This window comes from Cyanistes caeruleus, chromosome 8, assembly GCF_971803275.1.
Source record: "Cyanistes caeruleus chromosome 8, bCyaCae1.hap1.1, whole genome shotgun sequence".
NCBI classification, from domain to species: domain Eukaryota; kingdom Metazoa; phylum Chordata; class Aves; order Passeriformes; family Paridae; genus Cyanistes; species Cyanistes caeruleus.
In genome coordinates this window covers 24,794,451-24,814,148 of record NC_141708.1, presented here as the reverse complement: position 1 = coordinate 24,814,148, position 19,698 = coordinate 24,794,451, and the positions used below count along the sequence as shown (strand labels likewise).

The 19,698-nt window shown below is 38.2% G+C and overlaps 1 protein-coding gene across 8 annotated transcripts in view; it reads right to left on the bottom strand.

Moving 5' to 3' along the window:
• Nucleotides 1-19,698, bottom strand: part of RET (ret proto-oncogene) — a 220,916-nt gene that overhangs the window by 34,687 nt on the left and 166,531 nt on the right. For all 8 annotated transcript variants that reach the window (XM_086899683.1, XM_086899682.1, XM_086899680.1 and 5 more), the window contains 2 exons: nucleotides 2,194-2,445; nucleotides 356-649 (listed from right to left, as the gene is read on the bottom strand). In XM_086899683.1, coding sequence (XP_086755809.1) covers nucleotides 356-649; nucleotides 2,194-2,377 — 478 coding nt within the window. In that variant the 5' untranslated portion in view covers nucleotides 2,378-2,445. The remainder of the gene's footprint in view (nucleotides 1-355; nucleotides 650-2,193; nucleotides 2,446-19,698) is intronic.

Here is a 19,698-nt window from a genome sequence, read left to right as displayed (position 1 = left end):
AGACTCAGAAGTGAAACAGAAGGAATTTGTGGGGTTATATTAGGGTAGGGAGAAGGCATGGAATATATGGGAAGATTCTACAGTTTAGAAGCAGCAGAATTTAAAGCTCAGTATATTCCCAGTCTACTTTTAGCAGATAAAATATTCTAAAACTTTTTCTTTAGGGAAGGGGATAGTCCTCCTTCCCATTTCCCCTGTTTATCTCAAAGGTAAAATCTTCAGGTTCAGTTTAGGTTTGCACAGGAACTTCCCTTTATAGAATCAAATCTGGAGGATCTACTGCAAAAGACATCTTCTAACAGTGCAGCTGTTTGAATCTATTGCTATCATGTGAACAGCTCAGATCCAGTTTTACCTGCAAGCAATTTGTAGGAAATGCTGAGATTCTGACACAGATGATGAACTGAGGGTAACTGGAGCTGATGAAATGTACCAGGTGGTTTATTCTCCTTGATGTGAAAGGAGAGATCCATTTCTGTGAAGCAAAGCTGCCTTGCTGTCAGGGAACTGCAAGCTGGTGCAGTAGCATTGATCAAAGAGAGAAAAACCGTGGTGCGTGTAGCGGAGTCACATTCCCTCTCTTGGAAAGGGTGGGATGAAAGGAAGACATACAGCATCACCTTGGATAACGGCATCCAATTTCCTACAGCTTCAGGGGAAAGAAATCACCGTAAGAAATATTTTACAGAAGACAAGCCAACATTTACTTTCCTTATATTCTTCCCTAGTCCATTATTCCATAAATGATCATTTAATCCTACTATGTGGCAAAGCAACTCTTCAATATGCCAGATGCTGGTGGGAAGACTTTAAACCTTAAGAATCCAAATAAGCCTATAATTGTAAGGCTTGGCATAAATTTTGCACATAGAGTCTCAAAACCAGTATCAGCATTCTGTCTGTAAGACAGTGACATAAAAACACATCACTGGCAGTAATCAGCTCTCTGACAGGACTGCTTTTTGAAGGGATTAGAGCAGAGCGGGGTGGAAACAGGAAAAATAACGCACAAGATGGTGACAGATACTGAGGACAAACCCATATCAGGACTAACACTTTAGTCACAGCATTCCAACACTATGGATCAAATTGTCTACGTTCAGAGAACAGATTGCTTCATCATTTTGAAATATAAAGAGGTGGACAAAAGATAAAACAGAAGTTAAAATCAACCTGTGGCATGTACTAATATTTCCTCAAGGCTTGTTTTGATTCCCTTGGCTTGACTACAGACAGCACAGTAATATCTCTGTAATAGATCTAACTCACTTGAAAAGAAGTTCTAGGCCACTTTGATCTGAATGAACAAAACAAGGCTCTCGAGTGTTAAGTAGCTATTCCTCCTTTGTTCAGCACAAATATTTGATATACACGAATGCCAAGTATCAAAAATGGATGAAATATCAAACATTCAGCACTTCAAAAATAAAGCATTAAGTGTCTGAAGTTGAAAATTTCAACATCAAGGCACCCAAGTCTGCAGGTAGTGTTGATACTGAAGACAGTTACTACAGACTCTCTTCAACAGTAAAATTTCTGCAACTGATCACAGTGGTATGCCATTAACTCCTCATCCATTTCCTCCTCCACCATCTAATGATACCTAATTTCCTCATAGATCAAAATCACCAAAACCAATTTACTGCTAGACCATAACAGAAGAGAAAAAAAACTGAGATAATGAATTTCTGTAGTTCAACAGTAAGCTTCTCTAACAAAGCCAAATCTCAAGAGAGTAAGAGAGGTACGATTAACCATTTCTTCTAAGACCTCTTTGGTGTTACATGCAAATGTAATTTGTGAATCCATGTCACCAGAATTCAAGGACCATTCACATAAGAATCTGAACCACTCTCACAGCATTTGTCTGGGAATTCCTAACACAATGGAATTGGTCTCACTTGCAACAGTAGATGAACAAACTGCAAATCTCAGTGTAAAGATGTAACCTGTACAGCTGTGAAATGCATAAAAAATATTTCCAGTAATGCAACTGTCCCACCCAACTGGAGTTCCCAGTGTGAGCAACAGGATCTGTCCCAGGTCAGCATCTGCTGTGGGTTTCACTGGGTCTGGTTCCTCATTTTAAAAGAGCAATGTGTTTTTCCCAAATTTGATGTTCATCTTCCAATGGAGAAATCTCATTGTCTGAACAGATACCTCAAGAAGAAAAGCTGATCTTCTCATACTTACACAGCATGTTAAAATCCTCTCTATCCAGGCTTTTGCTGAGGTACAGAAGTCCTGTTTTTTCTCTAATTTGGAACCAATTATTTTCATGTGATCTTGCTCGAGAAATTATGAGATTCTGGCACAGATGAAAGTGGGCCGCTTCCTCACGTGAATCCTTCAGGGCATGGATGTGCAGGAGCGGCATTCCCGCTGGCGCATCAATGTAGACATTCTCCAGGTACTCCTTCCTGGGGAAGTAGAGACCCAAGGCCACTGCAAAGGAAGGCACACAAGAGAAGATACAGGCCCAGTTAAATTATTTTTGCCCTGGTGTTTCTTAACAGATGTGTTTCCAAAGAAACAAAGGTTTTATTTTCTAAGAAGTAAAGATGCATTACAAAAAGAGGTGGAAAAAGGCAGATCTTCATCTGGTGTAAATAAATACAGCTTTACTTCACTGAAGCAAAGGACAGAAGCACCAAAAATATGGCCTATAATTTCTATTTGATTACAAAATTATCTGCTTTTTGAAAGCAAAACTGCTTTGCTGTAGACAAGGCCCAGTTTAAGATAAACACTTAAGGAAGCTCTGCTTGCCAAATTTTACTTAAGTTCTTAGCTGGTGCTCTCATTTGTAATTCCATCACCTCACAGACGATATTCAAAGAAGGAAAAAAAACCACCTTTGATGAAATCACACACTTTAAAAGCCTTTAAACATGCTCTCTGTTGAGAGAAAATACAAAAATTTATCTATGGCTTGCACACTTTTCCTCAGGTTGTAAAATAAAACCCCTCTTATAAAGCCTTTTTGGCTTCCCCCTTTCTAAACAGGCCAGCATGATACTTTTGGTACAGGAAATGGGACCTGTTAAAAAATACTGAAAGTGTTTTAAGAATTTTAAATATGACAGACGGGAAAGCTGAGAGGTGAGTGAGAAGGTAAACACGCATTTCTTTTTTAGTACAATGACTGTGACTGACCAATCATTTCCCACCCTGGTACTGAAGGCATTTACATTTAGTAGGGCTCAACTGCCCCTTGGTGCCTGTTTTTTCAGCTGATCTCACCTCACCAGGTCACTGTGCAATGGCCTTTCTACCTGTTTGCAGTGCTTCCTTTCCAATTTCACATCCCACATGTGATCACAGTGGAACACTTGATTTGCAAGGAGGGAACAAAGTGAGGCTCGGTGTGCTCACACAGACTGAAACACTGGAACTGTCACTCTTGGACTTTACATGCACTGGCAGCCAGCACTTGCTCTCATCCAACACAGTACTTGAATACTGCAGAATTATGCATTATTTAATCCAACTGATAAGGAGTCAGGCATATAAAAAGCTCACACATCTGCTGAACAAATGTAAACAATAACAATTTCCATATGTTACTAACACAAAGCCCTCTCAGCTTAAATCAAGCCAGATACAACTGGAAATGATGGTAACAGAGCAGTAAAATTAGGGATATAATGCCAAAACATCTTCAAAATTGCATCAGGCTATAGCACGTATTTATGTATTAGTATTGGATCCATACACTCTTCTACTGAATGGAGTGCACCACAAACAAACTGTAAACAACAGACCTCTAATTTCATTTAGAAATACCACAGAAACCATTGTACCTTGCAGTGATTCATGACATCATCTGTATCCCTGGATGCAATTACATCCATCAGGTTTTCAGAGGCCCATTATCTTTTTTCTACATATACTTTGCAATATATGAATAAAGTGGTAAAGTAATATGGTAGGTGAATTTGTTCCAAAGGGCTTAATTCAAAGAGAAGCCAACCAGAATCTTTTTGAGAGTTTTATAAAAGCATTAACTCTTGACATTCTCTGTTCAGAAAAAAAATATTACTTTTGATTCTGGTGCTATCACCCTCTCTCATTTGTAAGTAAGATTCCTGAATATTTGTATTAAATTTCAAATTTTTTTTTAAGTTACTCCAACTTTTTTGAAGAACAGGAAAACCTGGGGAATACGTGCTGCTAGAGCCCCCAACAAATGGGTTCAGTAAAAGAGGAATAAGGTGATATCCAAATACAAAGCCCAGTGCCAGTAAAAGTAAATAGACTCCCTTGAGGTATTTTGTGTAAAAACCCGATTTTAAAACAATGAAAATTTCTTCACAAAAAATTCAATACTCAAAATTCAGTACTCAAGATTAAAAAACTACTTTCAACTCACAAATGCATACAAATGAGGCTCACACAACAGTAGCTGTTATCTCCTTATTTCCAAGACTGTGGTGAACAGTCCTGGGTGCTCAGATCATGCAGTACAAGAATCAGCACCACTGCAGAGATACGAAATCACCTCCAGCAGAAGGAGCATATATTGAGTATATATAAACAATATCAATGTGCAACATGGGAAGTTGAAAAGGGAAAAAAATGGAATATTTTGAGTTGCAATTATTTGCTTCCTTATCTTAAACAAGTGTGCTAATCTTTATGTTCTTTATATTCTTTGCTCTACAAATGAGGGCTCACACTGCACACAGGTGCAGTTGTGTTTAACCGAGCACATAAATAATTATGACAGGCATGGCCACTTAAATGGCAGAGTCAGCATCCTGACTGCTCTGCATTGAAAGAAAAGGTTAATATCAGTGCTGCAGACTCTGAAGTTCTTTGGCACCACTTCACAGGAGGAGTCTTCTCCATTGTCAGAAAGAAAGGGAAAAATCCTGTAATATAAAAAATCTGATTTCTCTGTAAATAACAGAAATTCTAAACAATGCTTTGTATTTTGAAGAGAGGAGGATTCCTTACTAAAATAATTTAGAACTTACACCCTAAGTAGCTGGAAATATATTTCACAATTTCACAAGTTTCAAAGCTACGTCAAGAAATTAGAAAAAGCTGCTGTAAGAGGTTTAGACACGTGATCTTTTTCTACTCAATTCAAACCTAAAACTGAATAAACTAAATTCTGTCCATCAATAGTGTCTGTTTTTAGTACAGAGCAGACTTCCATATTAAGGACAATACCCAAGGATAGTTTTAAGTGACACCAGTGAACATGTCAAATATTCATATTTTATTTAGAAAACAAATATTTGAAGTGAAGAGACTTTACAGCACTGCAAAATAAATAAATATATGTATATGTGTATATATATATATATCTGTATTTGATTTAGCCATGTAGCAATATTCACCTAATGTTGTGAAATTACTGGGATTCTGTATAGTGATTTGTGTCACTGACTCAAGCACTGAAAAAGATGAGAGATATGCCACCGACTGCCCAGGTCACAACCACACTCTGCATATAAATCACTGGGGGCTAATTTTAAAGGAAACCTTTGAAGTAGAAATGTAGTACCCACTTCTCAGAGCTGTGTTCATTCCTTTAAGCCCTAGTGAGTTAAAACCAAATTCAATAAACTTGCCATCTGGCAAGTATGCTGCAAGAGGAAGAGGTTCTAATCCTGGCCACAGTTCCTTGTGTCCTGAAAAAAAAAAAAAAATCCATTTCCAAGGACTTGTGCAAGCTTCCTATGGAAGCCAGATGGAGTTTTTAATGAATCTGCCATTTAAATAAAGAGGAATTGAGATGGTTACGTTCAAAACTGATGGTTCAAGCGCTTTTACTTAGGAATTAAAAGCAGAGAAAAATTTTGCGTTAGAAGCTTAAAATGCACCACAGGAAGGTTGTGCTCTGTAACATCCCAGAATCACAGAACCATTAAAATATCCTGGCATCTCTGAACATTTCTTTAGAGGATGCTTCAGCTCTCCATACTAGAATCAGCACAGGAAACACAGCAACCTCTGATGGATGAGCAGTATTATGGGATAACAGCGTATCAGTAACACACAGAAGAGAAAAGTGATCACGTTTAAGCGGATGTAATGCTACTAACTAATAGCTCCTAGAGGAAATAGATACAGTTATGACAGCAGTTTTCCAGTTCAGGGAGAGAAAGCAGGTAAAATGAGAGTAGAGAAATGAGATTATATGTACTTTGATGCCTTTGTGATTGCCTTTTGAAATAAGGCAATTTTTCATGTGGCTTTTTTCAGTCGTGAATGATTAGGTAAATAATGTCTTTTTTGATACAAATTGATTTTTTCTGTACACAATTTGCTGTACAAAACTTCAGATGTTTTTAGTGCTTTTTATGTTTGCCTCTATCATCTTGAGCAGCATTTGGAGATGGCTCTTGATGAAAACTGTTGAAGTGACTACAGCAGTATTATATTCCTAACATCAACCTCAATGACAGAAAATACAGTTTAACTTTTTAGTCACAAAATGAAGGAGCAGGAATTTTTTTATTAGATATAGAGGACAACTTGACTGTAAGGCGTTTTTCCCAAACAATGTCTGTAACCATCTTTCAAGGCACAACCACAGACTTGAAGCAGCAGATGTCTTATGGAATTCATAGTCAAAATTCAAAGTTTGAATGACCAATGCTTGGTTGAAGTTACACTATGCATTTGAGCAAAAGGTTCACTCTTGACTTAAAAAATTCAAACGGCTGAAATATAACATTACTCACTAAAGTTATTTTGGGCTTCATTACGGTAATTGAAAACCATCTCTCAAGCCTGAGTGTCTGTTACCTTCAAACTTCTTTTTACTAGTTCCAGTTAGTACACTTTTGTCCAGATCTCAAGGTGCATGAACATGCTGGATGAACTTGCATTTAAAAACACTAGGACCAGTTTGGTTTCTTTTAAAATGAATAAAGGAAAAAAAGAAATCAGCAAAATGGAAATGATGGCTGTTTTTCATTCAGCAGGTAGTCTACACCTATGTAATCCACATCTAACAAAATTTACTCAGAGCTTCTCAGCATTTTGGAGGACAACAAATTTAGAACAGAACAGCCCAATGCAATCAAAATCTTTAATCCAGAACTGACATGCACCTCCAAGAAAAGGGAGACACTTTTAATGCAATGATAGCCCTGTCAATGTAACATACAGAATTTAATGATATAACAGATGAACATGGGAGCCTGTTGCTAATAATCCTCCATTTGTTGCACAGCATCAGATTTCAACAGGCAATTATCTGTCAAGGTTAGTTTTGTGTTTCTGAAATAATTATCTTTACTTCTGACAAGTAGCCATTATGTTCCATTACTAGTATTAATACATCTAACGTTCGATTCATCAGAGAACAAGGCCAGTAATACACTTTTATATTTTAAATTAAAGGACTTGCCCAGTTAATTCCCTTCTAGTCACTACACAATTAGGAAATAAACTTGCCCTCATAAACCAAAAATCTGTAATTTAGGAAAAACACCGTCACTTGACAGAAAGGTAGTATGGAACAGCAGAGCTGGAAACACCAGTTTGGATTCAATCCTCAGCTGAGCAGGTGGTCAGGCACGAGCCAGCCTGCGCCAGCTGGGGACGTGGCACAAGTGGCACAGGGACCCTGAGCTGCCTTAAGTGCCTGCCCAGCCAGGCACCAGGGTGAGCCAGGCTTCAGCCACCACGCAGGGCAGGCTGCTTCTGGCACAAGCACAAGTCATAAAACTTCTCCTGGTTTTATACAAAGAAGTTCAGTCAAATTCTGCCACCAGCTCGCTGATTGAGGCTGCAGCGTTCCTGCCTGGCTGTAACTCCTGATGGGTTTGAGAGTCACTACCACAGTGACAAAGGGAACAAGTGGCTTTCTCCTAATGGACTAGCAAGCCATTAACACAGCTCAGCAGCACGACATTATTTACTGTTAGATGTGCCATTTTCAAGCTGATCACTACAGAAATTGTAACAGATGTGGTATGAACCCATGAACATAAAAAACTCTATTAAAGTGAAAATGAAATTTTTGCCTTTTTTTCACAAAGCTTGCCCCCTGGAGCCTAGGATAGAGTGGACTGGGGAAAGATCACTGTAGGGATTCATACCAGAATTTTCTTGCAGCGGCTGTAGTCAAACTTATGGAGCTGGATAATTGCTAAATGTCACCTGTTGTGTACATTTACATGTAGCACAATTGTTGGAGAACAACAGAATACGTTTCAGTACCAGCAGCCTCAGTGAAATACATGTGCTTTACAGAACATGATACCTCCAGGGAGAAGAGGTCCTTACGAAGTGATGGTAAGCAGAAACAGTCCTTAACTGGAATATGCTCCAGACCTGTTAAACTGCTCTGCTTTAATTTAATTGCCTCTCTTGCGACTTTCCTCATCAGATTCCCACACTCATATTGAAAATAACCCTACATTTTAGACTGAAAATATAGAAATTACGTAGAAAGAATTTTTAAAGAATTTCAAGAATCATATATTATATTAAATATAGTATTAGATAACATATAATTATATAAGACAAAATATATTATTAGATATAGTAGTAAATATTCTGCTGGTAAGCAAAATGAAAAATATTTTCTGGTATAGGAAACTAAGACAGACATGGTAAAGCAGAAGGATGGATCTGAGAAAAAGAAAGCTTGTTTCCTATATCAGGCATATTGAACATAAACATAAAAAACATCCAGATCAAAGGCAGACCCTAAATTTATCAAAAAGAAATTAATTTTGATTTGGGAGAACTACCAAGATTTTAATTTTCTATCTCAATTCAAGACTGGAAAACCTGTGCAGCTCAGGATCTACCAGGGAACAGGACAGCACCTTTGCTGAAGTTTCACTTGTGAGTTCAGACTGAGGTCAAACCTGTCCCTACACTTTCCCTCCAGAGCCTGTACCTCTAAGTAAGTTTGAGAAGATTCCTCTTCAAGTGCCACAAAGGCTAGAAGCTTCCTTCCTCTTGCATTCTTATGATCTATTGTTTGTTTGGGGGATTTTTTATTACTTTAGCAAAAGGACAAGTTTTTGACGCTTCCTTGTTCAAAATACCAGTGTTAGTAGAATTTAAAATATCCCTTGTAGAAATTAATAAGCCTGGAAAGCTTCTGTGAAAGATTGCTGGGGTTTCTGAAAATTCTTCGTATCCTGATTCTGCCACTTCTCCTTATTTGTGTGATTAAATACTTCTTCTTTAAAGTATGGCTTAATTGTTTGAGAATAATTTGATGTAATTTTGCTCTCTAGGAGTACAGAGCTGAAATGTAGGACAAATAAACCCTCTATTGTATTGCAGCCCAAACTATATTAATAAATACTTGACAAAATTTATTTACTCTGTGTATGATCTCATGTGCCTTCTAGAATGTGTTTATTATGTGTACAAAAAGATTGCGATAAAGAGAAGCTAGAGGAGACTGGTGATATGTGTCTCACTGTTCTGTGATAAAACTGACACACTACTTGTATCAAAATCATAAATCCTCAATTAACAATGTAGTGACATACAAATGCCCTAAATCCTTGTTATACTTTAATTAGCTTTTACATATATTTACCCTAACAGTGCTGAGCTCACACAGAAAGTAAACATTATAGTAGCAATTTGGAGAACAAAGTACTGACAACCAAATATATTTGTTTCATAAAAACATAAAAATAAATCACAGGACACTTATCTGCAGAAATTGCTCAGCATACTTGATAAGATTAAAAGATCCTTAAAGGCAAAGACAAATAAATTTAAATTAATTATCTTAGTTAAAAGGATATCAGCATCACAATGCATTTCCTACATTATGATACAGATCTAGATCACTGATTCCTTAATAAATACAGAGTACTACATTTTCACAATCCCAAGTCAGGAAAATGAATGGAAACCAATTAACTGTTGATTTACGACAAAGATTTGTATATGCACAAACTCCTGCATTCCATTACTACTTAAGCTCAAATTTCCCCATCTCTCTTCCTCCAGCTGCACTTGATTCTGCATCACCAAAAGGAACACAAGTCTTCCTGTCAATTATAAATAGATGAAACCAGACATAAGGGATCACTTTCTGACAGCTCAGTGCAGTTCACAAACACCTCCATCCATTTCCTCTGCCTAAGCCAACTTCAGAGAGAAAACACACTCAGGTGAAATAAGAACCAATATTTCTCACAAATAGTTTCTTTCCTCCTCAGCATCACAGCGCTGCAACAATTAACAAAACCTTGACCAAATGTAACAGTACCAATTTGGGATAATTGCACAATGTTTAATTGTTCTTGATCAACACCAGTGACCCTGCACCTAGGTCGTGGCAAGAGGAGTCTGATTTTTCAGAGAGAAGTTGCATGCAATACCTTCTCGTTTTCGAGGGACTGGATGACTTTACAGCATCTGGATCAAATTTTTACTTTGGATTCTCCACTATTGCACTGGAAAACCTATTTTCTATATTTAGTGCAGATGTGTAAAAATTAGCCTGCTAGACCTCATGTAGTAACACAGGAAACAGCCCATCCTGAATTGTGCTCTATCTATATGTAGTATCTCTAGCTTCCCTTGTTTTCTCCAATTCCTGCAGCTCATGAAAGAGAGAGACAGAGCAGTATAATTACTGCCTTACAGCAGCATCAGGCAATCAATGAAAACTTTTGCTGCTGGTGGTTGAAAAGTTGCCAGAAAAATGGTAATGACATGAACATCCACCCCTCACAGCAAAGTGCTCTGTTATTAAGAGCTGCTATTCTCTTTCCAAACACTCAAGGGAGCTATGAGCCTGCAGTTCAATTTTTCAGTCCAGGAAGTGAAATCTCACTGCAATTGTGAGCTTATTTGTTTATTGATTTATTTAAAGTTCCATCTTGAATTAAAAGAGCATTTTGGTTTAATCACTATATTTTAGGTTAAGATTACTATATTTTAGGTGCTCTATGAAAGCAAATGCAGAACGTAAGTTCTTATGCTATTGTTGTTTTTATATTTTATTATCATGCTCTAATGCATATACATGTAAGAACTAAAATACTGTTAAGACACACCTTCACTTGACTCTCCAATTCCTTAAGACACTCTGGCAGAAAATACATTTTTTTAAGTGCTCTTCTAAGACAGACTGCTTCTAACATAGTTTCATAAAAATCTATATTGCACCTGCCATCATAAAAAAAAAAAAGAAAAAAGAAAAAAGAAGAAGAATCTCCACTATCCCAACTGTGAACATCCCTGCTTAATAAACCAGAACTTTTCCTTTGGGGACTTTCAGTCATTACCACACACTAACTACTCATTATGCTGTTGTCTTAAAGCATAAATGTTGTCAGCAGAAGGGCAGAATTGTATTGACAAGGCTTGGAAAGGGGCCGACAGACCACTAATGATATGTGCTGGGCACTGCTGCCTGTTCTGGACAGCTCTTCTCTACTGCCTTTGAGACAGTCACGAACTGCATCGCATCACTCACAACGACAGCAATGAACTAGGGAAGTCTAAAAAGAAACAATAATAAAAGCAGCAGTAAAATCTGGAATAGCAGGGGCCTTTACAGGACTTTTAAAGAGTTTTATATTCCTTTAAGTGAACTTCTGGGTTACAGCCCAGTCCCTTGCTAGAGGGCATGCCAAGCCACTGCAGACTGTGCAGCGAGCACATGCACGAAGCAATCCTCCCCTGATTATTAAAAACTGAATTTGGTTCATGTATTTCCTAACTATTTCAATGCCTTTTTTTTAACTTTACAAACATTTTTATTTTAACAGCTAAAACCTTGCCCCATGTTTACACCCCCACTGCCAACAGGAGAGAAGCAATTATTTGTCTCTGTGATACATACAGTCACTTTTGGTAAGATTTTGCTAATGTTGCTATGCTGCAGTATCTCTGTTGGGTAACTTCTTTCTGTCATTAATTATTAACTATTTCTTCTACATCAAGGTCTGCACTGAGTCCTGGTTTGCACTGATGCACACAGACAGTCCTTGATACTGACATTTACTCTGAACTCAGACTACCAGAGCAGTCACTCTGATCACACGTTTTTGATGTATAAACAAACTGTAAGTGACAGACCCAGAGTCAAAGGAAGTGCTATCATCCTTCAGTGATTAGCTCCTGGGCAGCCCGACCCAGAAAGAATATTGAAACACAAAGTTTATGCATTTACATTTTTCTCAGATGGTGAAACTGATGCTTTCTGCTCTGTCCATGAGCTGAAAACACCTCCAGTGGCATCTCCTGTCACAAAGAAGTAATCATGTTTTGTTACAGCACAGTATCTCCATTCACACTTTATCAAAGCATTTTGATTTTTCAACTCTTCTGCAAAGGTGCTTGTTGCACTATTTCATCAAGAGCTCATGTTTTAAATTTAAGTGTCAGTAAAAAACTTCATTTCCTCTGCTTCCCCTCTTTCCTGATCAAGGCAGCAATATTCACAGGCTAGAAGACTGTAACATATAATGAAAATACAAGTTCAGATTTCAACTGAATACCACAGAAACGCAAATTTAAAACTTGGGTGACTCTGTTAAGAAGTGCCTTTCTAGATGTGTGCCTTAGATACCTCCCACACACACCACAAACATTGTTATCAACAAACCAAGCTGGATTTTAAAGTCATGGTACGTGACTCGAGTATGCTGACTTTTCTGTGAATACTTCTCATGAAACAGAGTTTCTCTGCATCAGGAATAAAAAGCTGCCTGGCTTGATGCTTTTTTATTATAAAAGCTTAACAAAGCTTAAGTTTATAGCACACACTTATCTATTCCCATTTTATCATTAATGACATCTGTTACATTTCCTGCCAAAAGGAGATAACAACATAGAAACCTTTACAGTTTCCAGATTTCCTTCTATGCTACAGCTACCATGAATATGCTTACAATAGGATGGACCCTTCCTTTCAGAAATCTCCTCTGCCAACAGGTTCAGGACTCAAGGCTGAAGTTAAATGTTCCTAGAATTTGTGAACTCAGTGTGATAAAAAGACAAAAAATGAGCAAAAAAAAAAACATGCTAGACTAAACTCCTGGGATTCTCATGCTGTATGGGAATAAAAAAACTGGCTTAGGAAATTCCAAATCAAAGTTCCAACTTGCAGGTGCAATTAGAAACAGTAAGAAAGAAAAGAAGGAAATGCAGCATGATCTCTATAATATAATTGTCCGTAACAAAACGTTATCTGTGTAGATCATTATGTTCAAAAACTCAGTTTCATTTTTAACATGGATCCACATTGATTCTAGATCTAGTATTAACGTGTATGATGCAAAATGCACACCACAACCAAGCTAGATACCTAGGAAATTTTTGGAATAGTTTCAGGCTACAGAATAAAAGGTTCTGGGTATAAATCAATCTTCAGGTCTTCTGATGAGCATTACCTAGAGCATTACCCAACCACAGGTATATGTTTTTACATTTTTGGTGCACATTTCTTTTGTTCATGTGCTAATATTTTTCTGAGGACAGTAAAAGTCCACTGGGAACTGCTCACTTTGCTAATCAGACTTCAATGTGAGAAAAGTGAGGACAGAGCTGCTTCAAAGTGTTTTGTGGCTTTCCAATTCTCTCCTCTGGAATGAACATTGACAAGTTCTGCAGGCCTTCCCCAGGAGTTCCCACACACCGGCTGGCAGAGACGAAAGCAGGAGGAAGGAAAATAAATGTCATTCCTTTCCATATTTCTCCAATTTGAAGCAATTATCAATTTAATAAACACTGGTTTCAAGGAAAGAGAAGATTCTGGCTTTCAGCTTGCATGAATCATTTTGAAGGCAATGCTGTTCTCAGTGACTATTCCCTAGTTTTTATATGTTAAGGGCTGGACCTCTCATATTTTTCAATGCACTGGAGAAGACTCAGCTAGCTAACTCAATTGCTTGTGCATTTGGAGCACAATGTAGAATTAAAAAAACAAACAAACAAACAAGAAAAACCCTCAATTTTGTTTCTGGTACAACAGGACTTCCAGTGAAGCCTGGCCCTCTCATGCCACTTTGAACATTCCTTGGGAGGTTCTCTGCATAGATCTGCCTCCAAGCACTTCAACATATCAGTTCCAGTAATGCTGCAAATCCAGTAGCCCACTGAGAGACAAGCCAATTGTAGGAAGCAATTTAGACAAACACTGTATTTAGGATTCACATCACATATACATTAATTCTATATGAAAAATAAAATGTCAATGGTAAAGCACAGACTACTGTGTGGCCTTCTGGATGAGCTTACATAGTTGCATATAGAACTGAATTCTTCAGAAAGATGGAAAACAATCAGCAGGCATCAGATGCTTGGTTCCATGGATTACAGTGACTGTTGAAGAGATGATGGAAATTTGGGGAGCAATATAATAGGGCAAGATTCATAGAAACAGACTATTTCCCAACACTTCTGACTAACTTTCAAGCTCAACATCTGACTGGTCCTTCTGAAAGAGAAGAATCTTAAAAACCATAGACTGACAACTGTGTCTCACTTAAGGATGAGGCTCAAAAGGATCAAAAGTTCCCTTAAATTCTTCAAAGTTTTAAGGACTGGGTGTTTTTCATCAGCAGTCTTGTCTCTTAAGATTGAAAACAAGCTGGGAAGCGCAGCAAGAGAAAATAAGTTGGGATGCAGAAGATACAGGTAAAATGGCTGGAAGTTTCACCTCAACATGAGGAAGAGCTTCTTTCCATTGAGCTCTAGAATGGGCAGCCCAGGGACATCATGGAGCCTCCCCCTCTGGAGACATTCCAAACCCACCAAACACTCAGGACATGTCCCTGTGTCACCTACTCCAGGTGACCCTGCCTTGGCAGGAGGGTGGGACTGGGTGATGCCCAGAGGTCCCTCCCAGCCCCACCAGTTCTGTGGTACCACTGTGCCAAGCCTGCCCACACTCACAGAGGAGCACCTGGACGTGTAGCACTCATCAGAGAGCACACAGTAAGAGCACATGAAGCATATGCTGCAATATAGTTTGTGTTCCTGAACAGTAGTTCATGCTATTGCCTAAGCAGTGCTGAGCCTGCACCAGGCTACAGGCTCAGAACTGACAACTGCAGGCACATCTCACAAAAATACCTATTTTTAATACAATCACTGCTTCACCCAAACTTGTTGAGGTCAAGAACCCTGTAAGACTTCACCAGCTTTGAGACTACAGGCAACATTTTGCAAATACTTGCTGACAGGGTAAGAAGACAAATTTTATCATATCCACAGTGATATAAATGTGTGAGAGTATGGGTTACACCTAAGGAGAGAAAGATGCACGCTTGGGGAGTATTGCATAAAAATGATTAGTCAAAAAGAATGAGAAAGTGCTATGTTTTAAGAACCTATGCTAAGGAAAAAATATTTAAAAGTCTCAGCTACAATTCCCTGGGTAATGGTATACGTTGTTTTAAACTTCTTTGTCCAGAATTTAGGTTCAAAATAGTATTTGGACAATTAGCACTATTCTAAGAGTTTAATGTGGTTTTCTGTAGCTTTTATTCAGCAATATTTTGTTTTTAAGGTTGGACAATATTCCCTTTTAAACCAAAATTAATGTAGCACATCAATTGTAATTTTTCAATGATCCCCATCCATTTGAATGAATGCTACTTTACCAAAAAGCCCAGTGGAGTCAGTCAGTCTATATATCATTAAGCCCACTATTTTTTATTGGATGCTGTAAGGACATTGTGGACCAACTCAAAGCTTTTTGGCTGACCCAATTTTTGCTGAAATACGACTTTTTATGAAGATCACATTGCTCTGATTCTGCAAGTGGGAATGCCTAGCTGCAGATATTTTGTTTTGTCTTTGCACATTTGATTGGCAAACCTCAGATAGGATCTCACATGTTGCTGCAGTGAAGATCAACAATGTAATTTTAAAATTAGATTTATTCATTACGGGTTTAATCCACTTTTCTCTGAAAAAAGGCAGAGCAAATCAACTTATACAGCTGTACGAGCAAAATATAACTCTCTTCTGGAGCAGGAGACAGAGCTATACATCAGGCCTCTGTGGTTGGAAGGCTGAAGTCCAGAATAGACTGGGCAACCTCCATGGCTGTATGGCTTGGATCCACTGTACATTGGATTCACCTGCTCAACTGCAGACAGCATTTCCATTTCCTCAGCACTACCCTAAACATGGGAGATTGGTTCGTTTTTGTGACACCTTGGCCATCTCTTATGCATATATAGTTACCAGTACATTTTCCACTTCTAAAGGAAAATTGAGAAGGCACAGACAGATGGTATTTGATCAGAAACAGTGGTCTTGTGCTATAGACTTTTTAAAAACAACATATCATGGAATGCTTGACATTGGCAGGGACCTCTGGTGATCATCTGGTCCAACGCTCCTACTCCAGCAACACCACCTAAAGCCACTTGTCCCATTACTCAAGATGACCTTTTTTATGCCAAGCCCAGAAGTACACCAGCCAAAAGATATTTTGATCACACAGAGACATTTACAGTCACAATAGTAATACTACTTCATACACCTCACCTCTCATTCAAGAAAATTAAGTTGTATGCAAGTGAAAGATGACCTTCCTAGAAATGTTTCCTTTTTCAAAATAAGAGCCATCTACCAAGTATTCAGCATAGTGATAAAACATTTAAAGCAGTTGCATTAAAAAGTTGCTATGGATTTGATATTTATAAAGGCACACAAAATCAATATACATAGAATCCATACTTAATAAATATATATGCTAATAAAAACTGCACTGCACTTAATTTTAATCACCAGAAAAAAAATTCAAATTCTTCTTTAACCAGTAATCATGTTTTTTTCTCAAGCAATTTGGATTAAATCTGTCTCTTAAGTATGGAGAAAACCCTGTTTTCTAAAACAAATAATTTACCCTAGAAAGCTCATAAATGAAGCAGCATATCTTCATTACATAGTCAAATGTTTCAAATATAGAAACAAACCAAGAACAAGATTAATACTGCTAATATTTCTCTTCTGATTTAAACAATTTACATTGTTTAGTATAGTATATGCTCATTCAGAAGCATGAAGATACATCTGTGAAAATCTAAAGAAAGTAGTAACACAGACACACACACACACTTTGAACCCTAAGCTTTTAGACAATCGAGAACTGTTCAGCATAAATGCTCATAAGCTCTTTTTCTAGATAGGCTATTAAGTGTGTACAGACTTTATATCTGAATACATTACTACTTCCAGTAGACCTTATAGAATGGCAATTGGTTTTTCCAGGGTTAACTTACTGAAGCCTATTTGTTCTTACAGTTTCATACCCCTCCTAACCTCCTGCACAGCTCTGTTTCCCAAGTTTTCCTTCAGTCATCACATGATTGGCACCCACAGCCCTCCAGAGCTCCGGCACACTGAAAGCCTTCTATTTATCAGCTTCTACCTATAGACAGAGGAAAGCGTGAAACTGGATTGTTTCCTAAAATAATGCACCACAATGAAGTTTCCAGGCCTGGAAATACAGTTCATGTAGCTGTATAAGGACACAAGTGGTTCCTGTGAAGCAAAAGTACTCATGCAGTCTTGCACTGAGCTTGTGCCTCAAAGTTCTGGGACCTTGGTGCCACAACCTTTGCTGCTGCTGCTGGCAGTGCCAGCAGAAGCTGTTCTTGCCCACACTTTGTCCCTTCCTCTCTGACCCCAGCGCCTCACTGTGGAACTGAGTGTGACTGAAGGAGCAAGCTGGGCTTAAACCAAAGGAAGGATGTACAGAAAACCCAGTGCATGGGGTCCTGCCCACCCAACAGCTCCCCAGAGCAAAGGACAGGAGCAGTTCCCATTCCTTCTCCCTTCCCCTCTGACAGAGCTTGTCAGCCAGAGCAAGGAAGACTTAACTGCTCTTTAAAAGCTGCTGTTTACAATCCAGTCAATTACAGTTATTCAAAATATCCTCACTTGAAGATGTTAATGCTGCTAATGGATTTTCCAGAATTTTTTTCACTTGCCCTCAAGGTGCCACATGTTCCCCAGGGGAGGAAGGGCTGGCAGCCAGGGGACACAGGGAGAGCACTATGAGACACTGTCACTGAGAGATAAAGCTTTAGGCTTTCAGTAGATCAAGCTCTGTGGGTAGTACCTCACTGATACTGCATCCAAGAGACTCCATTTCACTGGCACAACTGACAGGATTTGTGAGATAGTGGCACCAAGCTATTTGTTTGGGAGACACGTGTGACTTGTCCATCTGCATGAAAAACGTATGCTAAGGTCTTTTAACGAGAATTACACTCAATGTCTGATAAGAGAACAGATTGCTGCATTACCTCTTCCACCATAATCCACACAGATTGTCAAACAGACTGGGTCAGTCACCATGTGTTTTTATTTTTATTTCTTCTTGCAATTCCTCAGAAAACTGACAAAAGAAACTCGGCAAAACCCCAATGAAAAAGTTGATGGCTTTTGTATTTTGGCATTTCTTTACTCTGCCTTTGGGATGATCAACTTTCTCACAGATTTGATTGATGTAACTAGCTTAACTGATTAATCACTTTGCCTCCTAGCAGTTCCTTCCTGCTTATATCCAAGGAAACAGTCAATTAGGACTATAATTAATTCTTCCTTTCATGATGGGGTAAATTTGGAAGGTTGTGACCACATGAATGCAGGCAGTGCAGCTGGTTAATCTGCAACGCTGAACCTCATGCTCCTAATAAACAAACTACAGTTCTTATACTTCAAACAACAGACAAAACACCCAAATCCTCTACAGTCCATTTGTATACCTACAAAATTGCACATGGAGGAAACACATTTAACCAGGCAGTTCCACCGAAAAAAATCCATGAATGTGCTTTTATGTCAAACACATAAAAAAAACCATCCAAAACTACAAGACAAAACAAAATATTGGAAGCTAGTAAACCAAGGTTAAGCACATTCAACAACTGTGTGGGCACAGCTAGTAAAACAGATTTTAAGCACGAACAGTGGAAAACATCATCTGGATATAATAGATAAAGATTTCTCCATCATGTTTTAACAACTAAACTAGTTGCTCTTCTAAAATGAACTTCACAGACCTTGAGAGGCAGAAATTAGCTCAGGGAAAGTGCATCTACACACTGTTCAAATGTCTTTCTACACAGCTGCCTCACACTTTTCTCACCTTAAGGTAGCGGTTTTCAACAAATACCTAAGGATGAATTCAGAGAGTATTTTAGTAGCTGACTACACTCTTGCTAAAAGTTTCATCCCTTTACCTGCATTACATTTCAGCAACATTGACTCCAGAAAACAGAGAGATCTCCTTGAAGGAACCATGAGTTTGGAGATTGTTAGATTATTTTTATGAAGTAGTTTTGGAAAACATATTCTAAGAATCTAAAAACTATTCTGGCTGGTCAGACCATATGAATTCTATAATACTTGCAATGATTTAATGTATCTTTATATTGAGCATAATTGGCTACATAAATCTGGTAAAAGCAAGATACAGAGGCAGATGAGCAAAGGAGTGGGAATAAGCTTCTGAAATTGCAAGTGAGCCAAAAAAGATGCCTTAATTAATATTTTTTTGAATGAGTGAGGAGGTGATACTGAGTTCCATGTTCACAAATTTGCTCTCAGAGCTACAGATCTGGATCGGACTTCAGACTGAGAAGTTTGGTTTCCTGCCCAGATTAGCTGCAGAGCAATTTCATGAAATTATCACAATTCAATAGAGACATGAAAAAAACCTTAAACTCTGTTTTGCTTCGGCCTTGAAAATTGCTGAATTTACATACAGTTTAATTT